The 15741-nt window shown below is 34.8% G+C and overlaps 1 protein-coding gene across 1 annotated transcript; it reads right to left on the reverse strand.

Annotated features, from left to right (window-relative positions):
- Positions 1–13200: 13200 nt before the first annotated feature.
- On the reverse strand, positions 13201–14453 carry LOC119190862. The gene has a single exon (XM_037444045.1). The coding sequence runs from the start codon at positions 14331–14333 to the stop codon at positions 13611–13613; it is 723 nt and encodes a 240-aa protein (XP_037299942.1). The 5' UTR covers positions 14334–14453; the 3' UTR covers positions 13201–13610.
- Between the last annotated feature and the right edge of the window lie 1288 nt (positions 14454–15741).

The following is a 15741-nucleotide window of genomic DNA, read 5'->3' on the forward strand; positions in this document are numbered from 1 at the left end:
AAATTCTTAAAAATTGCCATTACATTACAATTATTTTTTTTTACTTCTCATCACTCCTAAGGTTAATTAGTTTGTAAATTAACCGAAAATGACTGCAAGAAAGCTAAAAGTTAAACATTTGGCATATTCTTGTGTTTAGGTTCAATTATTTTACATGATTTGTTCTCGTTGTTTAAAGTTCGTAAACGTGGGTGTAACTCTTGTACCTTCGATTAGAATAGCCTGAGGGGATAAGATACCGACATATTGCTATCATTGTTGATATTAATTATCCTTTAGCTTTGATGTCCGTTAAAATACTAATTTTCTGGCTGCAACACCGTCCGCGTAAAAAAGTTGTAACCAAAGTTTTAAAGTAAGCTGCAATGATATTAAAATGGCGTAAACTATTTTTCTATATTCGATTTCAATGAAAAAGTTATTATTTTGCTCTTAATAACATATATTCCGTTCACTTGTGATTAATCCATGAAAATTTGTGCGAAAGTTTCGAAGAAACTAGACTAATTAAAAAGTCGCTGATTTGTGTTCTATTACTCTTATAGTCCAAAATATACCGGGGCCTGCTGTTGTATTATATGCATAGATGTATAAATATGAGCAGTAGAAGAGTCCCATTGCTCAGAAGTGGGCAGTATACGTTATATCACTGATGTTATTATTGTGTATTTATATCAATACCGGTAGATGCTTGAGTCGTCGACCGTACTTAACATGTTAGTATAAAAGTTTACGTGTTAAAAGGACAAACCGTTCCGAAACATATTACTGTTGGCCCCTTTTGGATCGGACATGTGTCGCCACCTTTAACTTTATATGTACGCTACATTGTCTACATTTAGTATTGAGTTCGTATAAATGTATCCGGTGTATAGTGTTTGATACTTGTTTGTTGTATGCGTTTTTTTTAATGTAGGACAACTTATTCCGTATTTTGATATTTCACCGATTTTTCGCTTAACCTCGCAATCAACCAAATAAAAAACTATCCAAATTTTAGAAATAAAAATATATTTTTCATACCTTCTTCTTACTTAATTCCAATTATGCCACACGTTTCTCTGATAGTTCAAAACAAGCAAATAATCTGAGCAGGTAACGCACCTTATCGCGTTTATGTTAATTTTAATTGGTATTCTATCATACCGAGGTGATTTCACGATGATAACTAAACGCGGCCTTGCTACGATTTTACACTGATCTAAAGAATAAGGCCACTGCACCGAAAGACCATTTCCCGGATCTACTTATTCACCACTTATTATTCTGTAAACTTAACAGTAGGATTTCATACCAAGAAAGTACACATACGAGCAAAGCCATACTTGGTAACAGGGTATAACTGGTTTAGGTAATTTATAATGCCAATCCCAATATTCGATGTTGCCTATTAAGATGTACCAATAAATCAAATTTTATTGCCATCACTAACTGTCGATGAATAACAATTTTTTTTGCATTTTTAATGGACCAGGCATACGTTTTTAATAATATTTTTAAATGCATACAAATAAATAGAAATAATGTTAAATATATCAAACGCTTTGATATATCTTGATTCCATAAACATAGTGATTTTTAATATCATTTCACATAACTATCCCAATCATTAAACCCTCATGCTATTTAACAAAATCAAATAAATCTATGGACGAATGTACAGTAAAATAGAGTGTTCCGATGAAATACAATGAATTACATGGAATGCAATCCAACTAAAACACGTATCGAAAATCGAGCATGTTAATTCTCTTTAAATCACCCCAAGTTATGGACAATGCTCTGCTATGGTTGACAAGAGGGATCGGTTTAAAGCGTCTCGAAACAGGGAATCGTTCGTCCTAATAAATGGAAATCCAGCCGAGTACCGAACTGGGTAGACGTTAGTAAAGCCTAACGGCGCGGCGGCGCAATAATTTCGGGCAGGAATTTACAGATTTACGAATAGATTTGTTAAAAAAATTAAGTCTTTTTGAAAATCTTAAACTGCCAAAATATTCCTTGTAAATTGTCTATCTAATGTTAGTTGCAATCAAATTTGTACGTTGCGAAGGAGATGTATGGAATCAAAAATATTAATAGCATTCACATTATGGATTTAACAAAACTATATCCAAATTATAAGAAAACTACCAATTTGAAACAAAAATGATTAATTTTATTCTACACCGTTATTTTGTAGTCATTTTGGAACCAAAATGTGTTTACTTAGAACAATTTGTAGGACCAAAAAGAAACACTGAATTAATTGTACTGTTGATAGTAAAAAAATCGTTTCTGATAATATTTTTCACTCGTTCGAGTTTGATAATGGTAGTAACGCCGCGACAATTATTCATAAGTATGAATGGCACCGATCGTAGTAGTACGTGAGATTTAGTTGCATTACTACTAGTTCCCATTAGAGTTCCCAAGACTATAAAAACACGGTGAATATGTATTATATATCTTGAATAGTTGGCTTCTAAAATACGGTTAGCGTGCCGTTTTGGTGAAGAGTGGGCCTTAATCACGATTCACGTAACAAGGTGACGGCTACACTATTATAAATCGTAGCCAGTACTGTCAATTCGAAACGAATTTCTTTAAAAGTATTTCAATGTTACAAATTACGAGTTTTAATGTTATGGACGTGTGAAGGTTCATAAATTAAGATATAAAACGTTAGCTATCTAAGTAGGAAGCTTTTGATTTTATTTGACGTCTGATAGTACAATATTTAATTATATTCTAATACACATTGTATTACGTACTTATATACCTGTCGAGTAGCCTAATAATGATATGATTTTAGTGTTAATTCAAATCTAGAATAAATTATATTTCTACTCGCCATAGTAAGACAATTCAGCGTCATCTAAGAAAGTCAATTCTGTATAAACGACGAATGTTTTAATGTTTTCTAGTTAAAGATTTTTCACTGGCAATGGAAATAATTTTCTTTAAGCTTGGCTTTTCTGGAGATTTACGTAGATGTTGACGTTCATACCTCCACTTAAAGCTTAGGCATTCGTTTGGAACGTATTAACGTACTGCTAGCCAAGTAGCGATATTTTAAATCAGACGTTTTAGAATAGGATTTTTTATTTACATTATAAACTACGATTTTGCTAATCGGCATACTCATCAGTGTGTTTTCAGACTTCTATTTAACTCCGTTTAAGATCTATGATGGACTGTAAGTAATTTTTCAAAACCGATTTGGACGGTTAGCGATCTATAGTGCTGCGCAATTACAAAGGTCTCAGGTTCCAGTTGACGTCTGCGTCGTTCACAAAATTGATAGCGTAGCATTCCGCAAGGCATTCAATAAGTATTCGCTGCAACCGTTCTTGAGTTACGAACAGCATTCTATTACTAGCTGTGCCAGCGATTTGTATAAATTACATAGCTGACCAATAAACAGACATTAAATAGTTCGGACGATGAGGATTCCGACTGAGAGACTGGTGAAGATTTCTTCAGCAGGGTCCTTTAAATCGGATACCCTGGTTACTATGAGTATCTCGTAATATGATTATTGTATTGGTTGATTATCAAGGTCAAATTCCATTATATTGATCATAAGTAGTAACGGATTTACAAAATCACTTTGAAATTAAATACAAAAGTCAATAATCAATAAATTTTAGACGAGAGCTAGTTTTGTAAAAATAGTTGCCATTTTGACGGTTATGGAGTGTTGCTGTGACCATTAAAATAACATTTTCTATTGATTCTGTAACAAGTTTTATAGCTATATTATGTTTATTTACAGAAACAATGTATATGTATAGTAAAATGCGACGCGGAAGAAGGTATCTGGCTGATATGCGTATATTTAATGATATTCATAAAATGTTAAATGTAAAGTACATAAAGTTTGCATATTTCTTGGACTTTTCCAAAATATCCTCAAAAGTATTATCGGAGATGATTATCTTTTTTTATTGCATAGTTTAGAAAGAATGGGCGCTTTTTATCCTAGACGTATAAAAGAGCACTAAGCTATTCTATACTAGTTATAAACCAATGTTAACGCATATCAAATCATAAGCAATTATAACATAAACTTTTACAGTTCGTCAACATAATTATAAACCAACTGTTTCCTTAAAACTATTACTAACAGCAAACATTTCGTGCTTAATACTTGGAAAAGATACAGTCGTCGTCGCATAGCGATGGTACCGTGCGGCAGGCGCGGCGTATGCGAGGCAAACATCGCTCCAGTGAGTGCAGCTTGTTTAACCATTGTTGAGTAAAATATACCCCTGTGTACTTAATGCGGCGATACGCTTTAATCTATCTTGCCAAATGTGTGGCAACAACATGTATTGCAAGCAAGATGCGAGTTAATGACATTTTGTGGAAAGTGAAAAACATTATTTCGTAAGTAGTCCAGACTAGGTCACTGAGTGAATAAGAAATAATTTTAGCAGCTAAATGATGTTGAAAATAACGAAATCTACTTAATCATAAACCACTTAATAAGTATTTATTAATACCCTATTCAAGCAGAAGCGAGCTATTCTTTAAATTAAATTTTCTATTCGTAATGATTCCTCATGATTGTCCAATAGGGAAATCCATTCATAGTGCAATAAATGCTAAATTAACAGATCAAAGCCAAGATTTTACCTAAGGCCACGACCTGAAAAAAGAATTTCATATAGAATAAAGATGCGGTTTTTAAGCGTGTGATGGCACTTATCGTTACTGCAATTTTAATGTTATATTTATCAGTACAAATAATGAATGCTGCTCTATAGCTTAGCGATGCAATGCAAACATAGCATTGTATTGGCATTAAAACTAATTTCTTGTTTCTCTATCATTAAGCCATTGTAATCCCGACGGATTTACTCCACGCCGCATGCTGTATTTTCTTAAAATCGAAATATTTCTTTATACTTTCCATTATTACTTTAAATATTTCTTTTTAGTTTACAGACGCTTATAGTTGCAGCTTACAAGGTGTGTTTTAGAATCAAGAATGACCATATAAACATATTCGTTTTGTTCGTGTTCAAAGCTAAATTTCGCGCGATATTTTTCGGGCAATATTAGTGTCTAGCCGTTCCGCCCAGTAGTAAAAATATATATTTTTCATAGTATTACGGAACTCAATAGCCAATCTAGTTGAAACTGCCATCGGGTCCTGTAGAACAATAACTGATACCTACATCCGCCGTGACAATTAGGCCGTGTTCATTTTACAGTATACTCGTACACTGGCTACACACGCGGTGAAAACAACTCCAACAGAAACACGACTAGCCGGTGTTGCGTGTTGCGAATTTCAATTTTACGAATACCATTTCTTTTTCCGAGACAAATAAATAATGTTGTTGTTTTATTTTAGAAATCTAAGTCAGTATGCTGTTAGGGGGATCATTAGTTTGTAATTTGTATGTAGTTATATTTCGGTAAGATTGCAGCGCTGAGATCTCCGGGTTTGATCCCCGAGTCAGGCAAAGTGATATTGGGTTTTTCTACTCAGCCCAGAGTCTGAAATTTGTTCCCGGTATGGTGACAGGATCGCTCCCTATCCGTCATGGAAGGGAATACACGCGGAAAGTCGGTGCACTAGTTGCGCTTCTGCCTACATTTTTGGGGATAGAAAATATGTATGTGTGTTATGTTTAAATAACTGTTTATAGGAATATTTTCTTATATGAGGGAATTAAAGCATTATAGATCGATTTAGATATATATAAACTCCTTCCGTGTGAAAATATTTTTCCTGCCGAAAACATTCCCTCAAACGTATCCAGAATAAGGTGTAAGTGTTTTTAATTACATCATAATCTATGCGACGGTTTATGCGGTATTTTCGAACAAACTTTCACATTTAAATATATTAAAATTACAAATAATTTTGTATCAAATAACATTCGCATGTGATAATCGAATTTAATTGTCACAGCAATATACAGTTAGGGAGAGACGTTCGTAACGATATCGAAGGCGCGTGACTGTATACAATGCGCTTAATATTCCGTGGTAATATGTCACAGTTAGCAAGTCTTCTCAATAACCCAGGGCGGTCTAAGTAATCGAAATTAAGCCCCGCTCACAAGTTTGGACAACGTAGTAAACTTGCCTCCTCCTTTATGATTAATATCACTCTCAAATTACTCCGCTAATATTAATTGTTCATGACAAACTCTATTTGTGAATTGGCGCCACTCGATAATGAACTGTGTGGTGCTGCATTAGCGCTTCGGAATTTATATACTTAACTTACTTTTGGTAACTAGCATTTTATCTGCTTGTGAAACCGAACAAATGCCAAATTTTGTCAAGATTATTGTCATTATAATAATTATTGTTTTGGTTGTTGGTTTGGTAAGTTTCAATAGTCTAATAAATGGATTCTTTCCCATAGACTGTTTTTATACGATTAATAAAATAGCTTATTACTTTGTTAAAGTTTCTAACTGCTCCTTTCACATAATAGTCGCAATATTAGTAATGGCCGCAGTAGACAGTTAAATAGTAATCTGATGCAAAAATACTGGCGTGACGTAATTGTGCCGTCATTCATATTTACTATTTTTAATCGCATAAATCAAGTTCGGTTCGGTTGTGTTGAAATGTGATAATTAATGTGCGAACTGAGCGAGCGAAGAGAGTGCGCCGCGCCGCGACGACGGCTGGCGATCACAGTATCAAATGCTAAACGTAAATTAATAATCGTGCTAAATATGCAGGCTAAATTGCTAGAGGCTACATTTTCAGGTTAAAACTGGTTTACATTTAAATTTTATTAAACAAACAAAAATACACCTATGTCATTTACGAAGTATTATATAAACAATGATTTTCTAAAGGTATTTGCCATTCCATATGTATGCATGCGTAAAGTGTTCTGTACTCATGCATATATATTCTTGCTTTGACTTTGACGTAACATGAAGAAATGACTGATGATTGCAACCAGGGGCCTTATTCTCTATCCCGCACGTTATTTTGACAGTGTGTAACAAGCACGTAACACAACGCATCATGTTTAGGACTATAGAAATATGGCTTACAGAATACCATTCCACACACATTTCTCGAAGATAACATGACACGGCCGCGTTCCGCGTTAACACTATCATACAGAATAAGGGCCCAGCACGAATAAAAAAGACGGACTGTATTTGTCATTTACCCACAGTGAATGCAAACATCAGAACAATGCTTGTTATTGTTCTGAGATGCAAAGGATGCAAACGTCTCAATTGAGACAATTTCTAGTTTTCAAATTGGTATTGTTAATTTCAAATCTATGCTTTTTGAATATCATGATTCATAAAATTAAAATTAACTATTTTAATTAAAATGGCATCAAGCGAAACTCGTGCGATTGACAAATGCAGCATTGCTGAAAAAAGATAATTCTTACTGGTGAACTGTGTGTAGTACGCGATAACTTAGCTAGGAATGGTACGGATAAGACGCCGCAGGTTCAAAATCCAAGGCACATACCACTCTCTTTTCGAAGTTTTATCGTTCACTTTTACGGTGATGAAAAAACATTGTAAGGAAACCCGCATAACTGGGAATTCTCCATAGGAATTCCGAAGGTATGAGACGCCTGCTAGCCTGCACTAGGCCAGCATGGTAGACTTAGGCCTAAACTCTGTCAGCAGAAGGGAAAGCCCGACAGTGGGTAGTACATAATACGGAGCTGGTATTATTACAAAATGCGATCGGGCGTTAATTCGTATAAAACCCAGAGACCTTTATGTTATAATTACGTGCAGATTGTACATGTCTGTTTCCAATGCAGCAGCAAACGAGCCTGATTGTTTAGCGAACCATTTTCATCAATTAATTTAGAATGGACGACCAGATACAATGTGTACGGCTCTTCGTCGGAGCGTTGCGTCGCGTCCATCTAGGCGCATCGGTCCGCAACAGTTAATACAGTTTGAACTGTTAGAGTGAGGAAAGGCTAAATGCATGTTAATGATCTTGAATCCAATTGGATCAAGATAACTATCACTTAAACCGATATAATGGCTGTTAAAAGAACTAATATTTTTTTAAATCCTCCAAATAGCAGAGAAGGCTCGGGACGCGCACTGATGGGACTGGTAGTAACAAATAGTCCATTGTTAAGAAAATTTATACATACTTATCAAAATATTTTTTTATAATAGTATGCTCTTTGAGTAGTTAAAAATTCGTAATAAACGTTAATGCTGATATAATTGCATGTTTAGAAAAACATAAACAAAAATGCAAAAAAAAACATTCGAAGAATATATTTAAAGTAGTATCGATACAATAATGTAATTTGTATTAACGTTATTAAATACTTTATATGGTGTCATAAAATGACTGTTGCGTACTTATTACAGTTAAAATCATAAAAAGCCGTTGAGTAAAATTATTCAATAAACGTATAATTATTTTTTATCATAAAATAATATGAAATGTATCCATTAACAATTAATTAGGTTAATACACGAGTCGAGGTGAATGTACCTGATTATTATTTCTGTCTGTTTATTTATAGAGATGATATTAGAGAACGCAACAATAGAAAACTTTATCTACCTAATTATTATCAAAGTAATATTATATGTTTTGTACATACGACACCTTTTTGTTTACAGGCTTACGGGTGTTTATGTTATGTGTATATAATATTTAACAAAACTTTATTTTTTTGAAAAAGGTAACTATGTTCCCGTCCTCAGGTATCTTAGCTTAATTTTAAGACGTATAAAAGAAATACAAACCTCTTTAATTATTATGTAAAGAGAACAGTAATTAATATTTTTAATCAACTTTAAAGAATGTTTATATATTCATCGTATTTTTTTTATTTCGCCTAGTGGGTATTGTTTTTATCCCAGTGTTTCAATTTCCGTAAATGATTCTTCTTGCGTTCGATTTCGTAGTTTCGGAATGGTCACATTTTAATTTAATTAGTTCAACTTGGAACTTCAAAGACGCAAAGGGGAACTTCTCAAAATAAAAAAGGATGTGAATGATTCTTTTTATATTGGGTTCATTTAGATGTTTTAAAGATAACAAAAAAACATTTTTTTTTAACAAGTAAACACCTATTCCAAAAACTGCTGCCACCAAAAAATCTTTTAATTTTATATACTTAAGTATGATTTAATAAAAAAATATGAAAGCCATGAAATCTTCTATCTAATCAGTGTTTTTATATACCTAAACACAAAATGTATATGTTCATAATTTTAATGGCCAGCTAAGCTAATTAACAAACTAATACACAAAAACAACGTGTAATTTAATGAGGCACCAACAAAAAAAAAAGAATGTTTGTATAAACAAAGTGTCTTGTGCCTATTGAGTCCGAAATTTATGACTGATATACCGATAGGCTCGCCCCCGTCATATCATGGGACAAAATTCATTTGGCGAAAATTGGGTGCCATGGTTGTACCTGCCAATCGCTCCGGGAAAAAGGCGTGCTGTGTACGTTCTGCCTTTGTTATATCATGGGTAATACTGTATTTTAGGTATACATTTTATTTAATAAATCGAAACTAATTGATACGCTTAGAACGGACTAGGTTTCCCAGAATAAAAGCTGTATTATATAAACTTTGCAATAACATTTTGTAAAAATCAAAACGTAACTGTTATTTTAGACTACAGTCTATCTTTCCGCAAAAAAGTCTAAAAAGTCATTCAGGGTATTTCAATTATTTACTATTCACAAAATATTAAAAGTCTTGTATCGCTTGTTTATTTGTAGAAAAATGCGTTACAATTGATACAACTAAATGAGAAACGTATAAGTGTATAACTTCGATCCGAGATTTCCTCAGTACATACAATATTTATTTATTTTATTTATTTATTTATTTACACTTTATTGTACACCATGGATAAAAATAATGTAAGAAGAAAAGAGAAAAAAGTACAAATGGCGGTCTTATCGCACAAGGCAATCTCTTACAGACAACCATGGGATGGATATAAGAGAAAACGGAATAATAAGGGGCAGCATAAGGCGTACGAAGGATATAACTAATTACTTACTTAAAGATAAGAAAAAAAGTACTATACACAAATACAAATACTATACATACGTATAAATAAATACAATTATTGCAAAAATAAAACAAACACATATACATAGATATAAAAATATAAAATATATATATATATATATATATATATATATATATATAAAAATGAAATAATAGACCTATACATTAGCAATGTCTTCATCTAACTTGAGATAATGCTCTTTTATCTGTTTTTTGAAGATAGGCAAAGATTTTGCCCTCCTCAACGTAACTGGCAGAGCATTCCAAAGTCGAGCAGCTTGTACAGTGAAAGAGCTATCGAAGAATCTGGTGGTATGCACTGGGATTTTCAGTCTTAAATTCTCCGATGACCTCAAGGATCTAGAATGTGTATCATTAAGGAATTCAAAACGATTTTTGAGATATGGGGGTGAGAGAGGGTTAAAAAGTATTGTGTAAAGAAGAGAGAGAATATGAGTATTCCGACGAAGCCGTATAGGAAGCCACTTGAGCTTAGAGCGAAACTCGGATACGTGATCATACTTGCGTAGTCCAAATATAAATCTTATACAAAAATTTTGAAGACGCTCAAGCTTATTCAATTGTCCCTCAGTAAGATCAAGATAACTGGCATCCGCATAATCTAGGATGGGGAGTAGAAGGGATTGAGCTAGACATATTCTCGTGGTGATGGGTAGAAAATTACGCAATCTACGCAAGGCCCCAGCCGAGGCAAATAACTTCCTGCTCACCTCTTGGAGTTGAGGACCCCAAGAAAGAGATTTGTCAATGTATATCCCCAGATTTTTACCGTGTCGCTATAGGGAATACTTGTACCATTACAGGTCACGGGTGTTATAAGTGACCAGTTCAACTTGGATATCAACCTAGGGCTGCCGACAATAATGACCTGGGTTTTAGATGGATTTATCACCAGTCCGTACTGCTTACTCCATTCACAAATGCTTCCAATGTCGTTATTAATTGCTAAGACAGCATCATTCACTTCATTGAGAGGAGCTTGGGAGTATATTTGGAGATCATCCGCATATAGATGGTAGGAAGAACTGATTATACGCGTGATAGAGTTAATAAATATGGAGAAGAGTAAGGGAGAAAGAACACTGCCTTGCGGTACGCCAGCAGATACGGAGCACCAGGACGAAGATTTTTCATCAACACATATCCGCTGCCGGCGTCCATCCAAGTAGCTATGGAACCAATCAATTGCAGTTGAGGAGATATTAAGTGAAGATAACACGGAAAGGAGCACATCGAAATCAACCGTATTAAAAGCATTGCTGAAGTCAAGCAGGGCTAAGACTGTCAGTTTGCCTTGATCCATGGCCGATCGAATATCATCCGTAATATGAGTGAGGGTTGTAGTGGTACTGTGGACAGGGCGAAAACCGGATTGGAAGGGGTTAAGAAGTGAATTTTGATAGAGGTAATCAGAGAGTTGAGAATGAATTAAGCGCTCGAAAACTTTGGAAAGAAAAGGGAGGATAGAGATAGGACGGAAGTCGGTGAAGAGAGTGGGATTACTTTTTTTAGGTATAGGGATAATGTGTGCTTCTTTCCAAAATTTAGGAAAGATGCCACTGGAAATGGAGTAGATAAAGATGTGGCAAATAATGGGAAGGATTTCATCGAGGATAGGGATAATCATATTACGTCCGATAAAATCGCTACCAACCGCGTTAGAGGAAATAGACAAAATGTTCTTCCTAACATCAGAAGCAGACGGTTGTTTGAAGACGAAAGGAGGACAATTTGGGGTGCGACAAGTAGAGAGGAATTGCAGAGTGGTATTTTTAGTAGTGTCAGCTAAATTAGACTGACAACAGAAGTGCTGATTTAATAAGTTAACGTCAACATTCTCGGAGATAGTCTCCTGACGCGATTTGCCAACTCCCAATGATTTCAAAAATTTCCAAATTTTCGCTTGGTCGGTGACTTCAACTGACGAATGTATAAATTGGCGTTGTGCATTTCTACAAATTTTACTGCAGTGATTCCGAATCTTAACATATTTTTCCCAGTTCATGTCATTCGGACGGCATTTAAACCTGGACTTTGCTGAAGCTTTCTTTACTAACAAAGTCTTAATATCAGCTGTAAGCCACGGTGATGGTCGATGTTTCAGCTTGATCTTCCGGACTGGTGCGTGTACATCAAAAAGTTCAAGAAGCTTGTTCGAGAAGATATTGACCTTATCATCTATACACTCACTGTCCATAAGCAAGCTCCAGTCAATACTGACGGCATCCTTGCGAAGCTCAACAAGATCCATATCCCGAAAATTGCGCTGCAGAATTATTTTAGGAAGGGCTTTGGGTGGCCGGATACGGTAAGACAGGTAAAGGAGATCATGGTAGGAAAAAGCATCCGCTGTACATTGACCATGTTTGGCGACATGGTTCAGGGACGAAACAAATATAAGATCGAGAAGAGAAGGAGAACAGTTAGGAAAGTGGTGCGTGGTAGATAATGGAAGAATGAAGAGGTTATTGGATTGAATAATGGATTGAAGAGAGGAAGAACGGGAGTCATTTTTATTCAAGCAGGTATTGAAATCACCCATTATTATGGTTTGACTGTACGAGGACACAAAATTTTCAAGAAGTATCTCGAATGAAGAGAAGAAGTTGATATGGAGCGAAGGACAGTAGTAAACACCTAAGAGAATTTTTAGATGCGAAAGTTCCACCTCTATGAATAAATGTTCACCTGCATTTGGAGGCGTGGGCTGTGTCGACACACTTACTATAGAAAAAGGAAAGTGAGTCCGAAGGTAAATGGCAACACCACCCCCACGCCCTTCAATGCGATCATTACGAATGAGGTGAAACCCAGGCAGAGAATAAACAGAGGAGGATAGACATGGCTTTAGCCAAGATTCGGAGACAAGAATAGCATGAATATGTGTACAGTCAAAACTTGCCAGTAAATCGGGAAAATGGGCCGGAATACTCTGAGCGTTGAAATGAACGACATTAAAATTCCTGGGGACATCAGAGAAATGCGAAGAAAGGGTCTCAGCCAGCGAAGGAACACTAACAAAGCTTTCATCACTACAAGCTGAGAAAAACTCCACACTGTCAATGCTACTGTTATGAGAAGACATGATAAAATATAAAGAAAGACACTAAAAATGATAAATACCTACAATAAATAAAAAAAAAAAAATATATATATATATATTATATGATACAGATACTTGATAATAGAATAGCTAATTGAAAATAACAAAATGGCTCTTGAACAAACTATAAAATAATAAATCCATCTGCCGGTTGTGTTAGAAGAGATATCAAAACTAAATTACAAATAAAAATACTATTTAAAAAAAAAAAAAGCAAGTTGTAGTAAATGCTCTAATACTAGTCACTAACAAAAGGCAGAAATATATACGATCCAAGAGGATGCTAAAAACAAAAAAAAAACTGCTAAGTGGATATGGAACGCAATATTTGGCATGTTCGACACAACAAAAAAAGAAAAAAGTGACACATCGAAGAGGTTATGTTGACAATACAGAAAAAAAATAAAAATATTGCGGGTGGTAATTTAGTATTAGAGCATTATACCTGGATACCTTACTTAAAAGTAAACACATCACTTCTTCGAGACTGCTGCTCGTCTGGACCTTGCTGGCGCAGCTTGTTTTGTCACTGGAATGGACCCCGTATGCGCTTCAACAGGAATGTTACCGAGCTGACTTAGCGAAGCAACTCGATGTCGGATACCAGAGCCCAGCACATAAACACTGCCTTCCCTGGTCCAGCAGTTGGTTACGCCGAACTTTTCACGTGCTGCCATAAAAACGTCGTGTCGCGTCTTTGTCAGAAATTCCGACAGTGTTACGCCGGAGTTTTTCAGTCTGGTTTTGCTGAACCAGATTTTATCCCTGGTGTTAACGTCACGAAGCTTAACAAGGATGGGTCGAGGCTTCTTTGACGATGATGTGCGACCCATTCTGTGACAACGTTGGATGTCATCTGCTTGAAAGTCCGCAAAACACAGACGCAGCCTTACAAGGTCAGCGACGAGCAAAGCAGAATTTTCCTGTGATGCTTCAGCAACTCCATGGAAGAGAAGCATCTTGCGACGCCTCTGTGTCTCCATTGTATCCACTGCATGAGCCAGGGTTTCAATTTGTTGCTGCAGCAGAGCCAGCGCTTGTGAGATAAAATTTCTGTATGAAATAAATTCGGCTGCCAACCCAGATGTACTGGTACCTGTGCTAGAAGACTTCTGCAGATCCGCTTCAAATGCTTCCATTCGTTTGTGGAAATCTTGCCTTAATTCATCAACAGTGGCTTTCAGTGTAGACTCCATTGTGTCAAGTTAAAAAAAAAAAAATGTGATGTGATGGATAGCTGAGCAGAAATAATTGGAAGGAGTAAAGGAGAGATAACACTTTACCCGGCAGGTAGATCCTTTATATAATGTATGCAAGCATAAAATTGATTATATAAAGTGTTTAAAATATTTTAAATAAAAAGTATTCCAGAGCAAAATTTTTTGACTTGCTTCTACAACTACCCCCTTTATATTAAGTGACCACTTCGGACGTTGTGTAATAACGTAGCTATAGTTGTAATACTACCATTATCCGAAGGGCGCGGTTACATTCCATTTAACTTTAGACCTTAGGTCGCCGGGCTGCTTATTCCCGCGAGATATACTCACACATCATCAAACGAGGGTGCTTATGAATTTAATTAATTCTCCACGCGATAATTTAAACAGAGGAGGAATTGTGTCTTTATTGCATTTGTTGTGACTGCGTGATACTTTCGTTTACAATAGTGTAAACTGTGAATATCATGAGGACAACGTATTCTAATTACAAATATTATCACCATAAAAAATAACAGTATACGATTTATAATATTCACGAATTTACAAACACCCCAATGAGCTTAACATAATTACTAGATCATATTATTTCTTATGTTTATGCGAATGTTAGACATTAAAATATTACTTTATTACGTATTTTTTCGCGGTTTTTATATAATGATTTTCATCTTGGGAACGTGAACGAACGAGAACGAAAAAAATCCGAAAATATTTTTATATTAACTTAATACATTATTTAATCAATGACTCTCAATGAAAAAAAAACTTGCATATAAACATAAAACATGATCTAGTATAAAGATTATATTGATTGTGTTTGAATATTTTTTTATTAACCCTTGTAGAAAGTTACATTATTGATAGTGGATTTTGGAGTCAGTTTTATTTTGTTAAAAGAATTTTTATTCTTTTATTTGCCTGTTAAGGGAGGTATTTAATTGAATCCAATAAAAAATAATCTTAATCATTCTATTTGATTTTGAGGATTTTCCTCCTGCATTTTCTTATATAAAGATCAGACAACAATATGGTCGCATTGTCAAGCGACATTAAACACAACACAAAAAGTGATCATCAAAATGTTATTAGATTTTGAGGAGTATTCTTCTGTAACTGAAGTTCAAAATCATTGAAATTGAAATGAGATAATTCTCATAGTTATTCATTAGTTGAATCGGACCACAGGGTACATTATCGCTGAACAAATATAAAAAATACAACGAATTGAATAACCTCGTCCTTTTAAAGTAGGAAAAGTTCGTTGAAAGAACAAAAGACGCGGCATGTTTTATAATCGTAGATAATAAGTATTTATTGTTCATTCAATAAATCATTTTTTGATGATATTATCACAATATAAATAGCGTTAACATATTAATAA

Source organism: Manduca sexta, chromosome 27 (genome assembly GCF_014839805.1).
Source record: "Manduca sexta isolate Smith_Timp_Sample1 chromosome 27, JHU_Msex_v1.0, whole genome shotgun sequence".
Lineage (NCBI taxonomy): Eukaryota > Metazoa > Arthropoda > Insecta > Lepidoptera > Sphingidae > Manduca > Manduca sexta.